Source organism: Amaranthus tricolor, chromosome 12, assembly GCF_026212465.1.
Source record: "Amaranthus tricolor cultivar Red isolate AtriRed21 chromosome 12, ASM2621246v1, whole genome shotgun sequence".
Classification (NCBI taxonomy): domain Eukaryota; kingdom Viridiplantae; phylum Streptophyta; class Magnoliopsida; order Caryophyllales; family Amaranthaceae; genus Amaranthus; species Amaranthus tricolor.
Genome location: NC_080058.1, coordinates 7,294,727 through 7,313,859, shown reverse-complemented (window position 1 = coordinate 7,313,859; position 19,133 = coordinate 7,294,727). Strand labels below are relative to the sequence as shown.

Genomic DNA, 19,133 nt, shown 5'->3' with positions numbered 1-19,133 from the left:
ATAGTAATTAACTTTGATTAAGAGTAGAGAAAACTCTTACAATGGAGTATTACACTAGAAGAAAGAGAATGAAGAAGGTAGATTTTTGTTTTTAGGTCTTATGATTAAAATCAAACATCTAATTGAGTGTATCACTCCCTTTTATAAGGAGAGATATAGCCAATGATATGGGGAAATAAAGCCCACGACACGCTAAACTATCAAGCTCTCCATAGAAAGTTGCAAACAAAGCAGAGACCCCACTTGATCGAGCACTTCTCATTCAAGGCACGACTCTTCCCAATGCTACCTTGTTCGAGCACATGCAACAACACTAACTTCTTACTCTTTACTTTGCATCACCTCATCACACACATCTTCAAATGCCCATGCACCAACATTCATCATCAAGGTGCCCTAAAGTCACCAAACTTAAACACTAAGTTTAAAGTTTAATTTGTCCTAACACTCGTAATTTATAAATTTCGACCTAATAATTTTTTTAGCCCAAAGTTCAACTTTTCTCATCAAGCATTTCATTTACATTTTGATTATAATTTTCAATGTTCAAAACATGTTAAATTATATATAGGACTAACTATTACTGTTTTAACAAGTAAAAAAATTTCCTACCCTAGATAACTTGATGACATAAAATTTTTCAAAAATACAGCGTATCTTCTTGATCTTAAACGCAAATTTTGAATATTATTTACCAAAATATGAATCATGGAAAGCTTATGGTTATCGGAAAATCGTCCTTTCAATTGTCACAATAATTAATTCATGAATTTGTGATAGAATTATAATTTGGATGGAAAATTATATCACTAGACTAGATTTTATATTCTCATCTAAGCATAAAAATGATATATATCGGCCTACTAAAGGCTAATCAAGTAGAGATATACAATCATTCCCATTGTTGTATAACAAGGAGGGTTGATCATATTAAACAATAATTTTGGCTTTTGACCATAATTTAACATACATCTACCAACTAATATGACATCAATAATTATAAACCACTTTAATCTTTAATTCATATATTAATTGGTAAAATGGACATATCCCATTTTCCCTAAATTAAATTACACAAACATGGATGTAAGATAAACAAAAATTAAGTGAACTAAGATATAATTGATGAAATAATTAATGACAAAACAAATAAAAGTAGTTGAACTCACTAGAGTTAGGATTACAAGAATAAGGTGAAATACAGAAATACAAGAAAAAAAAAGGCTGAAAATGGTGAAGTCGGGAATTGGGATGACCAATCGGGTACGTATCAGAGATAGCCCGACTGGATATTGAGATACTTGATAGCGTATCCATAATTATTCATTGATATGTAATATTTGGTATTCATTTTTAAGATTTGTATAGTTTATTCAAATTTTTAGAATTAGATATATTTAAGATTAAATATCGATTTCTAAATTGGATATCTAATTTAAATCTGAATTTCTATTAAATTTTGTGGAATCAGATATTCGGATATCCTCTTTTTTATTTCGATTTATATAGAAAACCCTAAAGTATTAATTTAGGCCTTTCTAATTCTATGAGTGTAGACTTATATAAGGATGACAACGCGTTGAATCTTGACCGAATCCAAGTAGACTCGGATACAAATTCGTTTTTAAGAGAGAATTCTGATTGATTCATAATATGAAATAAAATACTTGTTCTCAAACACTAAATTATTTCATTTATTATTTTCTTAATTTGCTTAGTTTTTATCATTTGGGATATTTGTCAAAATAGCTTATTGGACAATTTTAGCTTATTTTGAGAGAAATAGAGGGTTGGGTAGTCAAACCATTAAATGCTAATATTTGGTATATTAACTAGTTGAAACAACTTACTTTTATAAATAAGTTATTAATGAACAAGCTGTTTATAACAACAGGTTTAGAAAATCAGCTGCTCAAACTAATTAATAAAATCATCTGGTCAAATCAATCACTATGATCTCAATTATTAAACTACCAACTATTACTCGTTAGGCCAAACACATTACCGTAGCCCGTAGAGACTAGGGAGGGAAAACTTTTCACAAATGGATTAAAATTTAGAAAATCCTAATCAATCAATTCTGATTTATAAATCACAAAAATTATAGCAATATAATAAATAAAATAAAAAAAATAAATTACAGTTTTAAAAATATCACCTCAATTATCTACGGAGTACGGACGATGAGACTATTTAGAGACTTCTGCATATAATTACTCAAACCCAACGCTTTTTTTTTGTTGCCCAGAAGTCCATTCAATTTCTCTCCATCTCTCGACCTCTTCTTTGTATTTCTTCATCATCATCAATTCATCAAGGTAACGTCTAATTTGTGTATTTTTTCATCGATTAATATAATGTTTTATTCGATAAGATTCATTTTCATGGAAAGTCAGATTATTTTTTGCTTTTCTTTATCTGGGTTTGCATTGGAATTTGGAATTCATTAATGTGTTGATGTCTGAGCCTAATTATATTTGGGGAAGATCATAATTCTAACGTGAAAAAATAGGGTTTGGAATCGGATTATTGTGTCAATTAAACTCGTTTATTCTCATTTAAGGGATATAAAACTAAGTTTAGTATCATAATTTTATAGTGCTGCTAGTACTGCCTATGTGATCAGCTTGGAAATGTATGTATGATCGACTGTATTTTGGTTAACTAAGACACGATTCTCGTGTTTGTGTTTAAGGGGGTGTTTGGTTCGATGGAAAATGTTAACTTTCCGATGGAAATCTCAATTGAAATTCAGTTTTGCTCGTGTTTGGTTTGATGGAAAACTCAAATTGAGGGTGAGGCCTGAGGGTGAGAAAAGGAAAATTGGCTTCTTAGTTTTTCAGGATAAGCGGAAAAGTGTTTTCCTTGTCTTACCAAACACATGAGGAGTGGAAAAGTGTTTTCCAGGATAACATTTTCCACCGAACCAAACAGGTCCTAAACGTTTTGTAGAGACCCATAGAAATATGATTAAGAGGCTCCTTTATGCAAACTGACAGAATGCATAGTTTTCTTGTACGATAAATATTTGATTGTTGCAATAAATTCCTCAATTTTCGGTCCTAAATTCTGTCATGAAACCTTGATCATGGCACTTATGGGCACCTGTTAAGAATATGCTAAACATAATGTTTTGTTCATCCAGAATTATTGAGTTGCGACCAAGGATTACAGCCACTATATATATAGAACATATACAACTAGGCCTAAGGCTGAAAACATGTTGCTGTCAGTTAAAGCAGTCCTAACTAACTGAACTAGTCAAGACTATCTATAAGAGATTTTAGTTTGAACCCATCTGCACACGTGTGAGCAATATGTGATATTTTAGAGATCCCTCTAAACCATCCTAATGGATGTGACGTGATGACTCTAATATGTTGGGATTACCGCATAGGATGACTTGAAAACTGTCTTGCAACTAATTTTCAATCTTGGCTAATAGAATTGAATATGTACATTAGTAAATATTCCGGATAGAAGTTTGAACTGTTTAGAGGAAATAATCTTTGTCAAAAGACCAGCTAATTGATGCTTGGTAGAAACATATGATAGCTAATCTATGGAGATGTTTTCTCTAGCTAAATGCAATCTACGTGGATAGAGAACTGGTTGTCACAATAAGGTGTGACACACTGTGTAAACCATTTACTCCTAGCTCAGTTAAGAACCTTACTACCCAAGTGGCCTTGGGGCTGCACTAGACATCCTTCACAACTAGACTTAGATACAATTGGTTGTTTTTCAGACTTCTAACTTGTAGGTGAACCTTCCCAAAGGTAAAAAACACACTCAAAATTGAAAAATTAAGAATTTACCAAAGATAATGTTTTATTCATCAAGCAAAATTAAGTTACAACAAAGGATTACAACCACAATATATATAGAACAGATACAACTATGCCTAAGGCTAAAGACACGCTAAGCAATACTAACTAAGTGGACTAGTCAAGACTATCGATAAAAAATTTTAGTTAGAACTATTTGCTCACGTGTGAGCAATCATGATCCTTTAGAAATCCTTCACCACCATCTGATGTGATGAGTTTGATATGTTGGGATTGCAACATAGGATGACTTGAAAACTGTCCTGCTACTAATCTTCAGTCTTGGCTGCTACAATAGAATATGTACATATTCCAACACCACCTGTTTTTAAACTCTTAGTTGACTAGAGATTCATATGATCATGATATTGACTATGAACCAGATATTCATTAGGATTTCCTGATTGCAGTCGTTCATGATAATGATTATTGACATTCCTTGTGCCGAATCTTACTTAAGTTGGACGAAGTTGACAATTTTCGCCCGTAGTTCCATTGAGTGGGGTGTAGGCTATATTTCAGAAAGTTTTGTTGAATACTTTGTCCGTGGCTTTTCCAGTGTCTCCATTAGTAAAAATTAAAACTATTTTGGAAGTATGTTTTTATACAAATCTAACAAGATACACCCCTTAACTCTGTTTCTTATACATTGGTGAGTTTTATGATCAAAGTTAGTAAAGTGAGACCATCAAAATAGGTGTGGTTCCGGGGGCAGCTAAGTAGCATGAATCTTGTAGTTTTTGGTGAGAACTTGTACATAATGTTTGTACAAGCTGTGGTTAGTTCATTAGGAGATATTACTTTTTGTAATAGTATAATTTGTTTTTGTAGAGATAAGGTGGCCTTTTATTTTGGGGTGTGGGGTGAAGGGCATAGGGTTTTGACATGATTTTGCTCCTGTTTTTCAGTTTTTCAGACTTATTTTCTTTGTCTTACATCTCTATGAAATATATTTTGCAGGGAATCCGAGAAAATTAGGGAAATAAAGACTACTGAATTCTTCAAGGTTTCTTTTAGGATTGAATAATAGTCGAGATAAAGGAAACTCAATATTTTACTTATCACCTTCTACTTTTGCCTATTTGTAGGTGATAATGGTAATTGATTGTTGTTCTTTTGTCTCCTTTTCTCGTAGTTTTTTGTTTTGCAGCTATTACTTCTAAAATAGCAAGGCCCTTGGCTTCTGATGCCCATAAAAAATTGTTGACTACTTTTCTCTATTTTATCATAGGTTACCTCATTATTGGTGTCATGGTGTATGTATGTTTGTTTTTTCTTTTTTCTTTTTCTTGGAGGAGGGCTTTTGACTGAAGGATTTGAACAATTCCAGTGTCATTATAGCATTATATAGGTATCTTTTATATATATATGGAGGGACAAGAAACTGTGGAGGGAGATTTGGCTGCCTTTTTCAGTTAGCCAGGTTAAGGAACTTAACTGTCTCCCTCATTTAAAAAAGTACGTTACTTGGACTCTTTATTTTGCTTTACATACCTGTGTCCGATCCTTGATACTCGGACATTGGTATGGCACTTACACATTTCATTAGGAAACTATGGAGGGACATTGATATGGGAATGTTGATAATTTATTTTCTGATGTCATAGATTTAAACCTTCTATTCCTAAAAACATTGAGCATTTTAATTCTTTCTTGGTTATGTTTGCATAGACATGATCAGCTTGTTATATTTTATTTATCTTTTTTGTTGAATTGAATGCGTACTTGAAGTTGTCTGATAAGATCTTATTGTTATTGTAGATTGAAATATGCTATATTTGTGGACATAAGGGCTTTTCAAATGCTCTACTCGACTGCTCAAAGTGTTCAGCTTCTTCTGTGCACCAGTAAGTTATGCTCACTTGTTCAATGTGGTTACATTGACGTTGGTCACCCAATACCTTTCTTAAGCAGTTTTCGATTATAAAGGATGTTGCAGGTGTTGGTTTTCATTGATGAAAGATTGGGCATATATAAGAAAATTCGAAAGTTCTATAATGAAGACACAATTTTTTTCTGATGAATTGCGCTCTTATGTAGTCATAATTTCCATGTAGGTATTGCTTGGGTATAGCACCAGGAAGCATCGATCATACGTTTAACTGGGTCTGTGAAAGCTGTTCTATACCAACGGAGGGTAAGCAACCCGCTGCTCTTTGGTTTATATCGGATCAGATCATTATGTAGTCATAATTTCCATGTAGGTGTTTATGTGTCCCGATTTTTTCAATCATAACATAGATTGAAGATTCTTCTGTGATCGGATTTCAGGTGGAAGCGAGATAGATGCTTTGCCGGAAGAGCCAGAACCATTATGCATGTTGCTGCCAGCACAATACCATGGAAGCTCTACAAGAGAAAAAACAAGCAATTTGTCTCGAAAACATGAACCATCGATTTCTTCTTTTATGGAACACCCTGATTCAATAATGCGGGGACTAGTCCTACTCGTAAACCTGTCAGGGGAAATCTTCGTTGATGAAGAGAAAAGCTTTTCTCATATTGGTAACATGAGTTGGCCCACCAAATTCGAAAGAGATACTGAAGGAGCAAGCAGTGAACCATTGGGAAATTCAAAGAAGCGCAAGCATATAAATCAGAAGAGCAACAAGTACAAGGTGAAATTTAACAGCAATAAGAAGCTTTCTTTTGGATCAGCATCGTATCGTAAACAGTTGGTAAGAGATGAAATTGTGACGATGCTTTTAAGTGCTGGTTGGACTATCGAACACAGGCCTAGGATGGATAGGATGGATGGTGGAAGTACGAAACATTATAAAGTGTATGTGAGTCCTCAAGGAAAGGGTCATTGGTCAGTCCCTAAGGCGTACCTTTCGTTCGAGAAGGATGTGAGGGCTAAAGCTAGAGCTTGCAAGAGTAAAGTTGGTGATGGTTCTGGTAACTCTAACTTCTGCTTTAAACCAGTGCCAAAAAAGGTACTTAGTGTGTTGAATGGAAGATCACAGGTTAATAGATAAAAATAAATCTGAATTCTTGGCACAAATTGATGGGGAAAAAAGATTTTATATTCCTTCAACTTGTATTGAATTTTTGTGAAATTTTGGTGGAATTCAAGCGAACTTTGATGGATGGATGTAAAATCATTTCTGAAACAAGAGAACTTAGATATGTAAATAATTTTCGAATAATTACTTTATTTTTTTAGTTTTTAATTCTTATGGGTGATGGAATGTTAATGTTGTTAGTTTTTAATTACTTAAGGGTGTGTTTGGTAAACTGATTTTTCTTTTTTTGTTCTGGTATCTTTTGTTGACATGTTTGATTAGTTAAAAATAGTGTATATTTGTTGACTATTAAAGTAGCCGGATGATCCAACTATAACGAGGTATTTGGTTAAATTAGTTGTTCTTTATTGGTTGTTTATTAATAAAAATTACGATAACAAACCAAAAATCATCGAAAAAAATTGTTTAAATACTAGAACAACTTAAATTAAAAAAATAGCCCGGTAACTTGAGGAGTCAAGTCATGTGTTCTTTTCCAAGACTAGCTTGTCTCATAAGTTCCTTTGGAGCTGTAGTTCAACTTCAAAACATGAAAAGTTAGAAAGAAAAATGGAAGACATTAGTTTGAGCATTCACTAACTAGTAACTTAATTAGTTGGAGACTTGGAGTGTTCATATGTACACAAAAACGATGATCAAAGTAAAATATTATCAGATTATTCTTTTTGGAAGATTGCATATAAAGTTACATATGATATTTGCTATCAAATGATTAACAATAAACATTTTTTTTGTTATTTCTAACAAGGTATGATGACAACGTATATTCGACCTTCTAAACTCCAATTACATGATTGAAAGTCATTTTATGACTTTGAGGCCATAAAATGTTATTGTTGCTCTCTTTTTACGTAGTTTTACTAATATCGACTTTTAATAATTTATAATCATACATATTAAAAATAGTAAAAGTCAAAATAAAAAGTCAACCTGGTAAGCCTGTAAATTTTTCAAATTGATTGAAAGCTTGATTAATGAACATTTCTGTTCCATAAACAATCATGGCGCCTGATCGTTGAGCTTCTCTAAAGAGTTTGGTAAATCTTGGGGCTTTTATTGCATCAAATACAAGGGAGTAATGCTTTAGAGCATTTTGCATGAGAATGTCAATTTCAAAATTAATACAATTTGGTCAGCTTCAATTAGCAAAACACAAATTTTAAATATTTCAGCTGACTCACAAAATATTTTAATGTTAAAGTGATCACTTATAGTTTTAAAGTAATTAATTAAAAAAATTGACTAATTATAAGGATTTGTCTCCAATAAGTAGACAAAACATAAATAATTTTAGTTATGTACCACATGGAAAACATGGAAGTTCAAAGTCACCGCAAAGATTAAAAGAACATTTTTAAAGAAGCCAAAAACTCAAGGTCACATAAAATTTCCAACAAAAAAAAAAAGATTTCCCTTTAATATGTCTAGCTTGTAATGTAAAGTACTAAAATAAATCATTAAATTATATGCAATTTTTATTTATGTGAAATTACATGACTTTAAATAGTCATGGTTCTAACTCAAACCCTTATGGCCGTTTGGTAACCAACACTAAATGGTGGAAATGATAATGGAAAATTAGAGTAATTTTGGTAGGAATATCTCTTGACAAGTTTAATTGTCATGCAGGGGCGAAGCCAGGATTTTAAATTAGAGGGGCCAAAGAGTCGATATACTAGCAAATTATTTACTATATAAAAAACTAGTTAGATTATAAAATTTTTTAAATCATATAGATTGAAATAAACTTAAATCATAACAAAAATTATGTTTAGCAAATAAAAATAAAGCTTCCATTAATTATCCCATTTGAAAAAAAATCTAGTGTTTTTCACTCTACTACTCTAGTAAATCTCCAAAAATAAAAATACTTTTAAAATTAAGAAAGAAAAAATATAAACACACACTAAAAAGGATAAATATAAGATTATAATAGATAAAAAGTAACATTTTATTAGTTTATAAAAAAACAAATGTTAACATTAGGATTTGATCATTTTACCTCAAGAAAATAAATATGTAACTAAAACCACTGAGTTATAGTAATTTTTGTCATATTTTTACTCTTTTTTAACTATATATCATATATTGATAAGGGGACCAAAGCTAAAAATACAAATAATTGCATATTCGGCCAGGGGTGTTGGGCCTCCCCAGGTAGTCGCTCATGTTGTCATGGTTAAACTCCTTCAAAGATTTTATTTTCTTAACAAAATCCGTTCTAATGCATTTTTGAACATGTAGTGTTAGATGATAATGAAAAATTATGAAGGAAAAAACTTTTTTTTGATCAAACTTTCATTACCATAGAAATGACAAGATAAATATCATGAATACACTACAAATCATTCTCATTCCCACCATTTAGTACCGATTACCAAACGGACCGAGAGGGTCTAAAAGTTTTGAGAAGGGTTTAGGGTCTCAAATGGGTTTTGCTTTAATTATTAGACTTTTTTAATATTTTAAAGGCTTCATTAATACTAAAGTGTGTCTATATAAGTTTTATACAAGTTGAAATTGAGTCTAAATAAATATATTGGATTATATAATAGGTTAGTCTAAACTCATTTAATTTTTTGGACCCGAAACCAAATTTGTATCCGTTGAGTCTCAAGAAATTAGACCCAAACTCTAAAAAAATAGAGATGGGTCCAATAGGAAGTTGGAATCATGACCATCTATACACATGACGTATGTTTTTAAGAGTTAATCGAAAACAATCTCTTTGTTAATTTTATCATTTACAAGGGTAAATTGCCTAGATATAATACCCCCCAAACACCACTTTAGGTGGGGCACTTAATAGCATTAGACTAATTATTGGGGATGTTTGGCAATTGGCTGTAGACTGTTGTCAGTTGGCTTGTTTGACTAGTTGTAAATGTTGATTGTTTTTGTTGGCATTTAAGCTTGATGAAAAAGCCAATTGTTTGTAGAGATGTTTGGTAAATTTGAGTATTGACAGTTGTCTATTTATTAGAGAAAAAGTGGGTCAACAGGCAACAAGCCAAAAACCAACCAAAAATGCTAGCTGGAGCAGTTTTTTTATTTTTGCTTAAAAGTCAGCTTTTCAGCTGCTTTAAAAGTTAGCTTTTCAGCTGCTTTAAAAGCCATTTACCAAATACTTTTTTTGGCTTTTTAACCAATTAACAAGCAAAAAACTAACCAAAAAGCTAATGTAAAAGCCATGTACCAAACACCCCATTGTATATCCAGCTGGTAAAGTCGTGTGAAATTCTTACGATATAAGTATTTTATGAAGATGGTTCTCAGATAATAATAAGATAAAATAAATTATTCCTTAATATTACGGTATTTAAGTTAATAAAAGTAGATGACTGTAAGAAAATTTTGTCCAACCAATTTTGTTTCATTGACAATTTGTAAGAAAATTATAAAAAAAAAAGGAAAATTTGCAAAGAAACACCTTATAAAACCAGTTTTTTGTAAAAAAATACCTTTTAAAATTTTTTTTGTAAAAAAAACACCTTTTAAAAGACTTTTTATTAAAAAAAACACCTTAAATCAATTTTCAGTGACTTTTGTCAACTTTCAGGCGTTGACTATGCCATTTGAGCTCAAAAGTCAACGCCTGAAAGTTGACAAATGGCATAGTCAACGCCTGAAAGTTGACAAAAGTCACCGGAAACTGATTTAAGGTGTTTTTTTAATAAAAAGTCTCTTAAAAGGTGTTTTTTTAAAAAAAAATTTAAAATGTGTTTTTTTTTACAAAAAACTGATTTTATAAGGTATTTCTTTGCAATTTGCCCTAAAAAAAATCAAATAAAGAGGTATTTTATAAGTAATTGGGGGAAATGTACACATGAGATAAAAGTGAACATGAAAGTTGCATGTGTGGATAAAAATTAAAAGAATGCAGATTATTGCTGAAAATGCAAATAAGGTAAATTTAATGAGACAAATTAAAAAGAAAGTTAAAACATATTTCATAGATAGTGACATCTATGATCTCAAAATAAAAATGCAGAACGAGTCACTTAGTCCAAGGAAAGATCTTCAGTTGTTGCCCAAGTAATTAGGAATGGGCATAGGTCGAATTTGGGTCGGATCCAACTATACTTAAATTCGAACCCACATCCATAAAGTCTAAAAAATTAGGTTCCAAACCCAGACCCTTAGAGCTTAGGATCTAACGGTTCTAGGATCTGGATATGAAATCAAAACTATTTTTTTTATTTTTCTAAAAAAATATTTTTAAAAAATAATATTTTGTACATTTTTCATTCAATCCTGTTAAATTATGTAAATCTTTTCAATTATCAAATATTTCCTAATACAAAGTTTTCCACCATTTATGTTCTTAAAACAAAATATTTATCTCCAAAATTTTCCACCATCTGCTCTTGTGGCAAAAATGGTGACAATTAGATCATTACTTCTTGTCGCTTCCACCAAACGGATGTAAAGAACACTTTTTTACATGGATACTTGCGTGAACTTGTTTACATGAGTCTACCTCCGATTTCACTAAGACAAAAAAATCTTATTCATGTCACATTTTTTTAGACTTGTCAAATCTCTCTATGGCGTTAGACAAGTCCCTAGACAGTGATTTTTTGTATTAAATACTGCTCTTAATTGTTGATTTGTTTTTTTGAATTAAAAGCTGATGATTCTCTCTTTGTCAAAGATCTTTCTCATGCTATAGCTATAGTCTTCACTTATGTTGATGATATCCTTGTCATCGGCAGTCACACTCATATTGACTACATTAATCAAACCAAAGTTTTCTAAAATGAAAGGTCTTGGGCACTTAAGCTATTTTTTAAGTATTCAAGTAGACCACTTTTCACAAGATCTTTCTTTCTCATTAAAAACACAATCTTTAATTTACATAAAGTTTATATCATGGACAATTGCAAACCTCTAAAGTTACCTATGGCTATGGATGTGAATTCAAATTGCACACTACTACTGGTCAAGCTCGAACCTTATCTAAGGCTTGAGGAAAACTCATTTATCTAACCATCACAAGACCTGATATTACATATATTGTTCATGTGTTAAGCAAATTATGAATAGTCCCAAAGATGTTCATTATCAAGCTGCAGTAAGAGTCTTGAGATACTTAAGCTCCTCTTCATCTCAAGTTACACTATTCACAAATCAATCTCAAGCTACACTAACTGCCTACTATGATAGTGATTGGGCAGGATGCCCCACTACTAGGAGCTCTACGTCTCGTTTTTGTATTTTTTTAGGTCAGTCTCCTATCTCTTGGATTTCCAAAAGGCAAAGCATAGTTGCTTGCAGTAGTGCAGAGGTTGAATACAGGTCCATGGTTATAATTATTTGTGAGGTGATGTGGTTCAAGCAATTACTCAAGGACATGGGACTTAAGAACATTGGTTGCGCTAGTCTATAGTGTGATAACCAGGCCTGGCTATTGCCTCTACTCCTGTTTATTACTTCCTCCATTCTGAAATACTTGCTACTGATGGTGACAAGTTCAGTAGAGAAATGTCACTATCAGTAGCAATATAATGGAACAGAGGAAGTATAAACGTATAAAGCGTGTTGTCATAGACAAACACTTCATATGAGAGCAAGTCAATGATAACACTTATCATCCAACTTAGATTCCTTCATCTTCAAAACTAGCAGATTTCTTTACTAAGGTGCTCACCAGAACTCACCATTCTAATCTTCTTCATAAACTTGGAGTTTGCAATTCCTCCTCTCAAGCTTGAGGGGGAGTGTACGTTAAGGCCAACGGTATTTCCAGTATCGCTACACAAAAAATGCGCGTGTGCTCTCTCCTTACGACACAACAAAATCTCCTTTTACTAGCATCAAACTCAGTATAAACAAGAATATTCTGCAGCTGGAAAAATGTCCTTTTGTCCTTGGCAGTTCTTTTGTAATGGGCTATTTAAGCCCTTTTTCCTCTATTTTCGCTCCTCAATTAGCACTGATTCGTGCCTTTGTAAACAGATGAAAACACAGTGAAAATCAATGAACAAAGTAATTTAGGCTTTTATTTCTGAAATGTTTTTTAATATTTGTTGTTGAGTCCATATTGCTGTGCGTGTGGTGAAATCTTCAGTATCGAATAAAAATGTAAATTTACTTTGAGATATTATTCATACAAGAATCATAAAGTGTTTGTATTCTTGTAAAGGAGCACTATGAAAAAAGAAATATGACAATTCAAAAGATCAACCACAAAAGGAGCAACTAAATTTTGGGAGAAATGAGTAATTATCATTCCATTACCCAATGTCTTAGATGGCTTCCATTTAGGTTGGGGTTTGGAGGGTCAAAATAATAGAATGTATGCAACCTTACGCTAGTTAGTGATAACAAATAGGTCGTTTTCGAGTGAACCTCGATATCAAACATCATCAACAGTTTCATATAAATCAAAGTGCACATGATTTGATTAACCATTATATTATATTCTGTTATAATCGAAAACCAAAGAACTAAAACTCATTGGCCCCATCAAAACAAGGGACATTTTGAGTGAATTGAGTGTAAGAGAAAAATTCTAATTCTTCACTATACCATATATTCGTCCATAATTCCCAATCCATAGAGACTGATGTCATTCATAATGTATAAACAAACCCTAAGTTAAAAACATGCGTCACTTGCGTTAACCTACATGCTTTCACCAAATACACACATTCTATTGCATACTTGACCAAATATAACTCGATTGACCCCGTATCCATGAACTATAGGAAATTTGCCCCCTCTAAGTTATGGTTTGGGTCCAATTATATCGTGATATCAAGTTTATACTTCTAAAAGATTAATGATAAAGGGCACGTTCAAGAACATACCAAATGGAAATTTTGTAATACTTAGAGGAATACCATATTGTCATAATAATCAAGTTTTTGGCAAGTTGCAGGCAGCACCTATATCTTGATCAAATTTTTTCGAACCTTCAACACTAACCGGCATGTCAATGAAACCCTCTTTGTTGTTCGATGTAGAATTTTAGTATCTACGGTTGCTGATTGTGCAGAAGTAGGGCTTTGCAACATTCCATCAAATCCAGAATCCTTGATACCCTTGTTAAGATTCACAGCCTGCAGCATAAAACCAGCACCCGACATCAAGGAGTAGAGAGAAAATGATTTTGTAACATAGATTATCTAAAATTTAATGCATTGATTTGATCTTTAATCGTACCCCATTGAAAGGCTGCTCTGCTTTATCATCTATGCCATGTAAATAATCTGAAAGTACCATTTTTAAATTGATCATTAGTTATTCCATGAATACGAGATAGCAAAAGCTTGACAAGAAGTTCTGTCAAGTACTTGAGTATGCAAGGTCCTTAAAAATCAGCAGACTCCGAGGCATTAACAGGAGAGAAAAGCTACTGGGTCTGTCTGATTGTACTAATGCATCTCGTTCTGTGTTTTGAGAACCAACTTCAGATTCTGTTGTGCCGTTGTTTTCAAACATTTTCACATGAGGAGTGAAGTTCATTACCACAGGAGACTCAAGAGATAAGATAGCTGCAGCCGGAAAATAAGCTGGTCCATCTTGGTGAGGCTACATTATAGCAGAAACTAATGTAAATATGAATTGCTAATTACTTCCTCCGACAATATTCCATTAAGTAGAGAGAAAACATGGTTTTTGATAATATATATATATTATATTTGAGTCAATATATATTCATGCAGGATCTTGTTACGCAACAACAGAGGAAAGGGAACAATGGGTGAAGAGAAAATATAGACGAACCATTATGCCTTGATCAGGAAGGTATTCATTGATGAGGACATGATTGGGTGCAGCAGGAAATATCCCAAGCTCTTCGTATAACCTTTGCGTTACTCTGGTTAGCCAAGGAGGCACTGCAAAAATAATTGAGCAGACAACCTAAGAATTTCTGAGACAATATTTTAAAAAAATATGTTTTTGATACTTATGCAGAAACACAGAGCAAGAAGAGTCAGAAAGCATTAAAATTAAACCATCATATCATATAATCATATAATATAATAAAAACACTGGAAAATTTCAAGTTTCATCCTCAAAAAGCTCCACCAAAAGGAACAACTTTACTGCTGATGTTGACTTACTTGGCAAATGTAATTTAACAGTGTCATTTTTAGACTGATTTTTACCATTTTTTAAAAACAATAAAAATTAATATGATTCTGCCTTAGATTGAACTACGTAAGATAATTTTGTGAAGTGAAATTATTTAGCGAAAATAATCACCTTTAAAAGCTAATAATTCAAATATATTTCAAAAAACCAATCAGTTAAAAGTAAAAAAATAATGTCCCATATAATTTGCACATCTAAGAGGGGTAGATAATTGCGTATGAGATGAAAAGAGGGTATGAGAATGTGGATGAGATAAAAAGAGATTGTGGGGAACATTACTAAAAGGGAATTGATGCAAAGTAAATTTGGTGCAAATTATATTGGACAGAAGGGAGTATGGCTTAATTACATTTATTTGAATTTAAACAACATAAAAATCGATTGGTTTATTTGATTTGAGACTTGAAATTGACCTTTATTAATAATTATTTCAGTTTAAACCGTCACTAATTAGGTAATTACTATTATAAGATTTCTTTACACATGCGCGCACGCAATGCTTGCACGCACACACTTGCGTGCACACACACATTAAAATTTTGTGCATTGCACGAGTTTTTATACTAGTTATTTTATAAGGAATGTCATCATATGGATCTCATACATCTAGTTTAGAGGGCAAATAGCTATGGAATAGCTTCAGTGACTGACTGATAAACTCAGCTTGTAAAACTTAAGCTGCTTCATTGTAATAACTTGCAACTAAAGAATATTGGTATGTTTATACAAAAAGCAGAATCATGAACCTATTTGGCAACTATTGTAAAATGTGATTGTTAGATTTGAAGCTCAAAAAGGTTTACAAAGTGAATATTGGATTGCATTCAGACAGTTATGAAGATGCATACAAGTGAAAGTTTCTAAACCCAACAAAGAGATATTCAGATATATTATGACTTACGATTTTGCGCAATAAGACCCTTCTCATGGACTACACCCCCTGCAAAACAAAAAAGGTCAGCAACACAGATTCAGCAGCCATACTATGGTGTAAGCATGAGCAAATTTGTCTTATGTGCGAAATGCCATCTTTCATTACCCCAATTCTGCAACCTCCGATGCTTGAGTGTTTTCCACTTAGAAACAGGTGCTTGATAGACCTACGAAGACAGCACAGAGATGGTAAATGTCAGAGTTATGCTTGAGGTGAAGCAATTATTCTACAACAAAAGTCAGAAGGCGGAGAAACTACATGATTCAATATCTGGGTTTGCTCAGTATCATTGATGAAATCAGGAATGTAAATCACTGTGGGCACAGAGCCAACCACAAAGTCATGCAGCTTCTCATTTGTTTCCATTGTTCTGTCAGAAATTGAGGATAAACATAGTATCAGAATGGAGCCCTATAACATTTATCAGGCCGAAAATGGTGGCATTTGTCATACGAGGGTGTTGGTGTTCATTAGACACAGTATGCGACCCAACACATTAACCGACAAACGAAAATGAACAGAAATTTTACACATTTCATACTTTAGTGCTGCAATTAAGAAATTATAGCTTCAACAATACCATATTCATGAGTTAAAGTTTGATGCTTTGGAACTTGAAGAATTGACAGAATCCCAGATGTTGACAACCTAAATAAGTTCTCTCAAAAGAATACTTGAGCTTTGAAGAAAAAAACAGAATAACATTCCATTACCACAACGCCGCTAAGTGACTTCCAGTTAGGCAGGATTTAGGAGTTGGATGTATGCAACTTCATTCTTGTTAAAACAATTAAATTGTGTCTGACTAACCCTTGATAAAAAAACATCATTATATGTGACTTCGCACAAATACAAAATGCACATAGCCTATACAATCAAGCGAAACAGAATCATAGAAAAGAAATCCCAACATATACTTGAAACTATAGCCCCATGGCCTATACAATGGATAGATATAACATTATGATTGCTCCGATGCCCCTTAAATTCAAAAGGTAACATATCATCATAATAAGTCGGAGAACAAGAAAGAGCTCATTGTACGGTTCAATGTTAATTTTAAGTGTTCTCTGCAAGAAATATCGACAAGCATTTAAGTTCAACTAACAAGTAAAACATCACCACCTCACAGTAAATCAGTTAACCATTCAAGTTCAAAAGCCAGTAAATTATCATCACATTTCAGTAAATCAAAAAACATTCAAGTTCAATAAACATTAAACTAGCATCAGTTGATCATATATCCACATTAAAGTAAATCAACAAGCACTTAATTCCAATATCAACAAGCAATAAAGTTTAATAATAGGTAAATTATCATCACACTCAATATTCAACTAGGAAAAAACTAAGATTACAGTACATCACTAATTTCCTTCGCCCTTTAAGTTCAAAATTGTTTTTTTTAAGCAAACCTTGTTTTGGTGGAAACCCAAAAACAACCATAATTACTAAGCTGTATTTTACCTTGAAAAAATGAGGTATATACTACATAAAAATTTTCCAATTACAACAAGCAATGTTCACCGGCTATGGCCATCAAATATTATTTTCCTACATCATTGCAATCACATCATCCGATAACGGGCAATAAATGATAAATACATAACAAGACCCGCAAGAGAAGAGTTGAAGGCATATAAACCCGATGAAGTTTCATTTTCCATTTTTTGATGTGAGATCACATGTGGATCATTTTTCCAACAATTAACATACAAAATAACCAAATAAAATGAATTTAGTATAAACCTAAGATAAACAATAAAGGTTAAAACCAATAAATCTGTCTCCTAGGAATTTCAACAAACAGTTGGTATGCAGGGTAAAGAGTTTCAGAAAACATGAAGAATTCACAAAATGTAAAAAAAAAAAAAAAAAAAGGCCAAAGAATAGACAATAGTTAACTTGAAGGGATGAAAGTTGCAGAATTTCCCCTTCTTTTCAACATTTTTGGTTCATTATCCAGTTGTTACTCGTCAAGAATTCATATTTTAGCAGTGCGCCTTGATTGGGTAAATATGGGTAGTTCGATGAAAACAAAGAGCTAAAGGAACTTACCATTGACCAACCTAATGGAAATGAAGTAGGGACCGGGTAACTGCTACTAAGAACGCAATAATGGCGGAAATAAGGAAGTGATTCAACTGCCAAAGAGGCGTTTGATAAACTATTTTGTCATTTATTTGTATTTTTATTTATTTATAACTATAATTTTAGAAACCAGAAAGTTTGAAATTTTTATTTATTTGTAACACCATAACTATTGAAGTTTTGACTTGACACACTCTATTGTTATTTGTTACTATATAAAATTCCTTATTATTAAATTTTTAAGAAGAACCGATAAGTAGGTTAAACTCTTCCCAAAAAGGGGAAAAAGTACAAATTAGTAGGTAACATGTTTTGCGACTAGTATTATAGGATTAATAAAAGAATTATTTGTACCCTCTTAAATTATACTACCTCCTATTCAGCTGAATTGTCCCATTTTTTTTTTGGCACTATTCACTTATCACTCTTAATTTGTATTTTACTCTTAATCTATAAGTTAAAACATAGTCATATGGGATCTTGTTTGATTTGTCTCAATACAAGGATTATTAATATCAATTTTTTATAATTTTTAATTAAGCATAATTTGAGATATTAAGAGTTAAAATGTTGCCTCGGCAAGTGTGAAAAGTCAAATGGGACAGTTCAGCTGAATAGGAGGGAGTAGTATTTTTGCAGATTATAACTTTAATGTTTATTTTTTGAAAATTACAGATATAAAAATATTAAAGTTTATAGGTTTAGTACAAAAACGGAGAACTCCGACCACATAACCTAAATTTCTGACTAACAAAATAGTATTTTAGCCTATACCTGTAAACTTTGATACTTTAGTGGCTATAATTCGCAAAAAACAAACATTAAGATAGTAATTTGCAAAAATGTTAAACTTTAACCCTGCATGAATTATTATTTTTTTCATCCTATATATAAGAGGAGGATTCAATTAAAATCAATAAAGTGGTAAAAATTTAAAATCAATTAGCATAAGCATAAGCATTTTCATTCCTTATTGTGTTCTTTTATTATGAAACAAAAGTTTCTCTCTCCTCTAACAATGTGGCCAAATACATACACTTGCATTATATCTAAATCGAACATGAATGATATTCGGGAAAACGTATTAGAATGTAGGGAAACATTAAAGTGTATTCGTACATATTAAAAATATAGAAGTACATGTTATATGTA

The 19,133-nt window shown here is 32.2% G+C and overlaps 3 protein-coding genes across 4 annotated transcripts; 2 read left to right on the top strand and 1 right to left on the bottom strand.

Moving 5' to 3' along the window:
• The first annotated feature begins 2,178 nt into the window (after positions 1-2,178).
• Positions 2,179-7,153, top strand: LOC130796879 (uncharacterized). The gene is made up of 5 exons (XM_057659300.1): positions 2,179-2,318; positions 4,788-4,924; positions 5,589-5,674; positions 5,885-5,964; positions 6,099-7,153. Exons 2-5 carry the CDS (start codon positions 4,922-4,924, stop codon positions 6,803-6,805), a joined length of 876 nt encoding a protein of 291 aa, XP_057515283.1. The 5' UTR covers positions 2,179-2,318; positions 4,788-4,921; the 3' UTR covers positions 6,806-7,153.
• A 4,247-nt stretch (positions 7,154-11,400) lies between these two features.
• Positions 11,401-12,242, top strand: LOC130828484 (secreted RxLR effector protein 161-like). Its single transcript, XM_057694470.1, has 3 exons — positions 11,401-11,425; positions 11,484-11,602; positions 11,886-12,242. The coding sequence occupies exons 1-3, from the start codon at positions 11,401-11,403 to the stop codon at positions 12,240-12,242; spliced, it is 501 nt and encodes a 166-aa protein (XP_057550453.1).
• A 1,012-nt stretch (positions 12,243-13,254) lies between these two features.
• Positions 13,255-18,207, bottom strand: LOC130796878 (uncharacterized). Of its 2 annotated transcripts, none has more exons than XM_057659299.1 (8): positions 17,796-18,207; positions 16,149-16,260; positions 15,996-16,056; positions 15,858-15,896; positions 14,585-14,697; positions 14,152-14,389; positions 14,021-14,067; positions 13,255-13,917 (listed from the first exon to the last, which is right to left on the bottom strand). In XM_057659299.1, exons 2-8 carry the CDS (start codon positions 16,254-16,256, stop codon positions 13,744-13,746), a joined length of 780 nt encoding a protein of 259 aa, XP_057515282.1. In that variant the 5' UTR covers positions 16,257-16,260; positions 17,796-18,207; the 3' UTR covers positions 13,255-13,743. The 2 variants fall into 2 exon arrangements, with proteins under 2 accessions (XP_057515282.1, XP_057515281.1); XM_057659298.1 differs by having other exon boundaries at positions 17,949-18,202.
• Between the last annotated feature and the right edge of the window lie 926 nt (positions 18,208-19,133).

Coding starts and splice junctions, on each gene's coding strand:
- LOC130796879 (XM_057659300.1), top strand. Junction 5,675..5,884: donor TCAGCTTCTTCTGTGCACCA/GTAAGTTATGCT, acceptor ATTTCCATGTAG/GTATTGCTTGGGTATAGCAC. Junction 5,965..6,098: donor CTGTTCTATACCAACGGAGG/GTAAGCAACCCG, acceptor ATCGGATTTCAG/GTGGAAGCGAGATAGATGCT.
- LOC130828484 (XM_057694470.1), top strand. CDS start 11,401: ATGGCGTTAGACAAGTCCCTAGACA. Junction 11,426..11,483: donor GTTAGACAAGTCCCTAGACA/GTGATTTTTTGT, acceptor TTGAATTAAAAG/CTGATGATTCTCTCTTTGTC. Junction 11,603..11,885: donor ACTACATTAATCAAACCAAA/GTTTTCTAAAAT, acceptor TCATGTGTTAAG/CAAATTATGAATAGTCCCAA.
- LOC130796878 (XM_057659299.1), bottom strand. CDS start 16,256: ATGGAAACAAATGAGAAGCTGCATGACTTTGTGGTTGGCTCTGTGCCC. Junction 14,698..15,857: donor GGGTCTTATTGCGCAAAATC/GTAAGTCATAAT, acceptor TTATTTTTGCAG/TGCCTCCTTGGCTAACCAGA. Junction 13,918..14,020: donor CAGAGCAGCCTTTCAATGGG/GTACGATTAAAG, acceptor TTTATGCTGCAG/GCTGTGAATCTTAACAAGGG.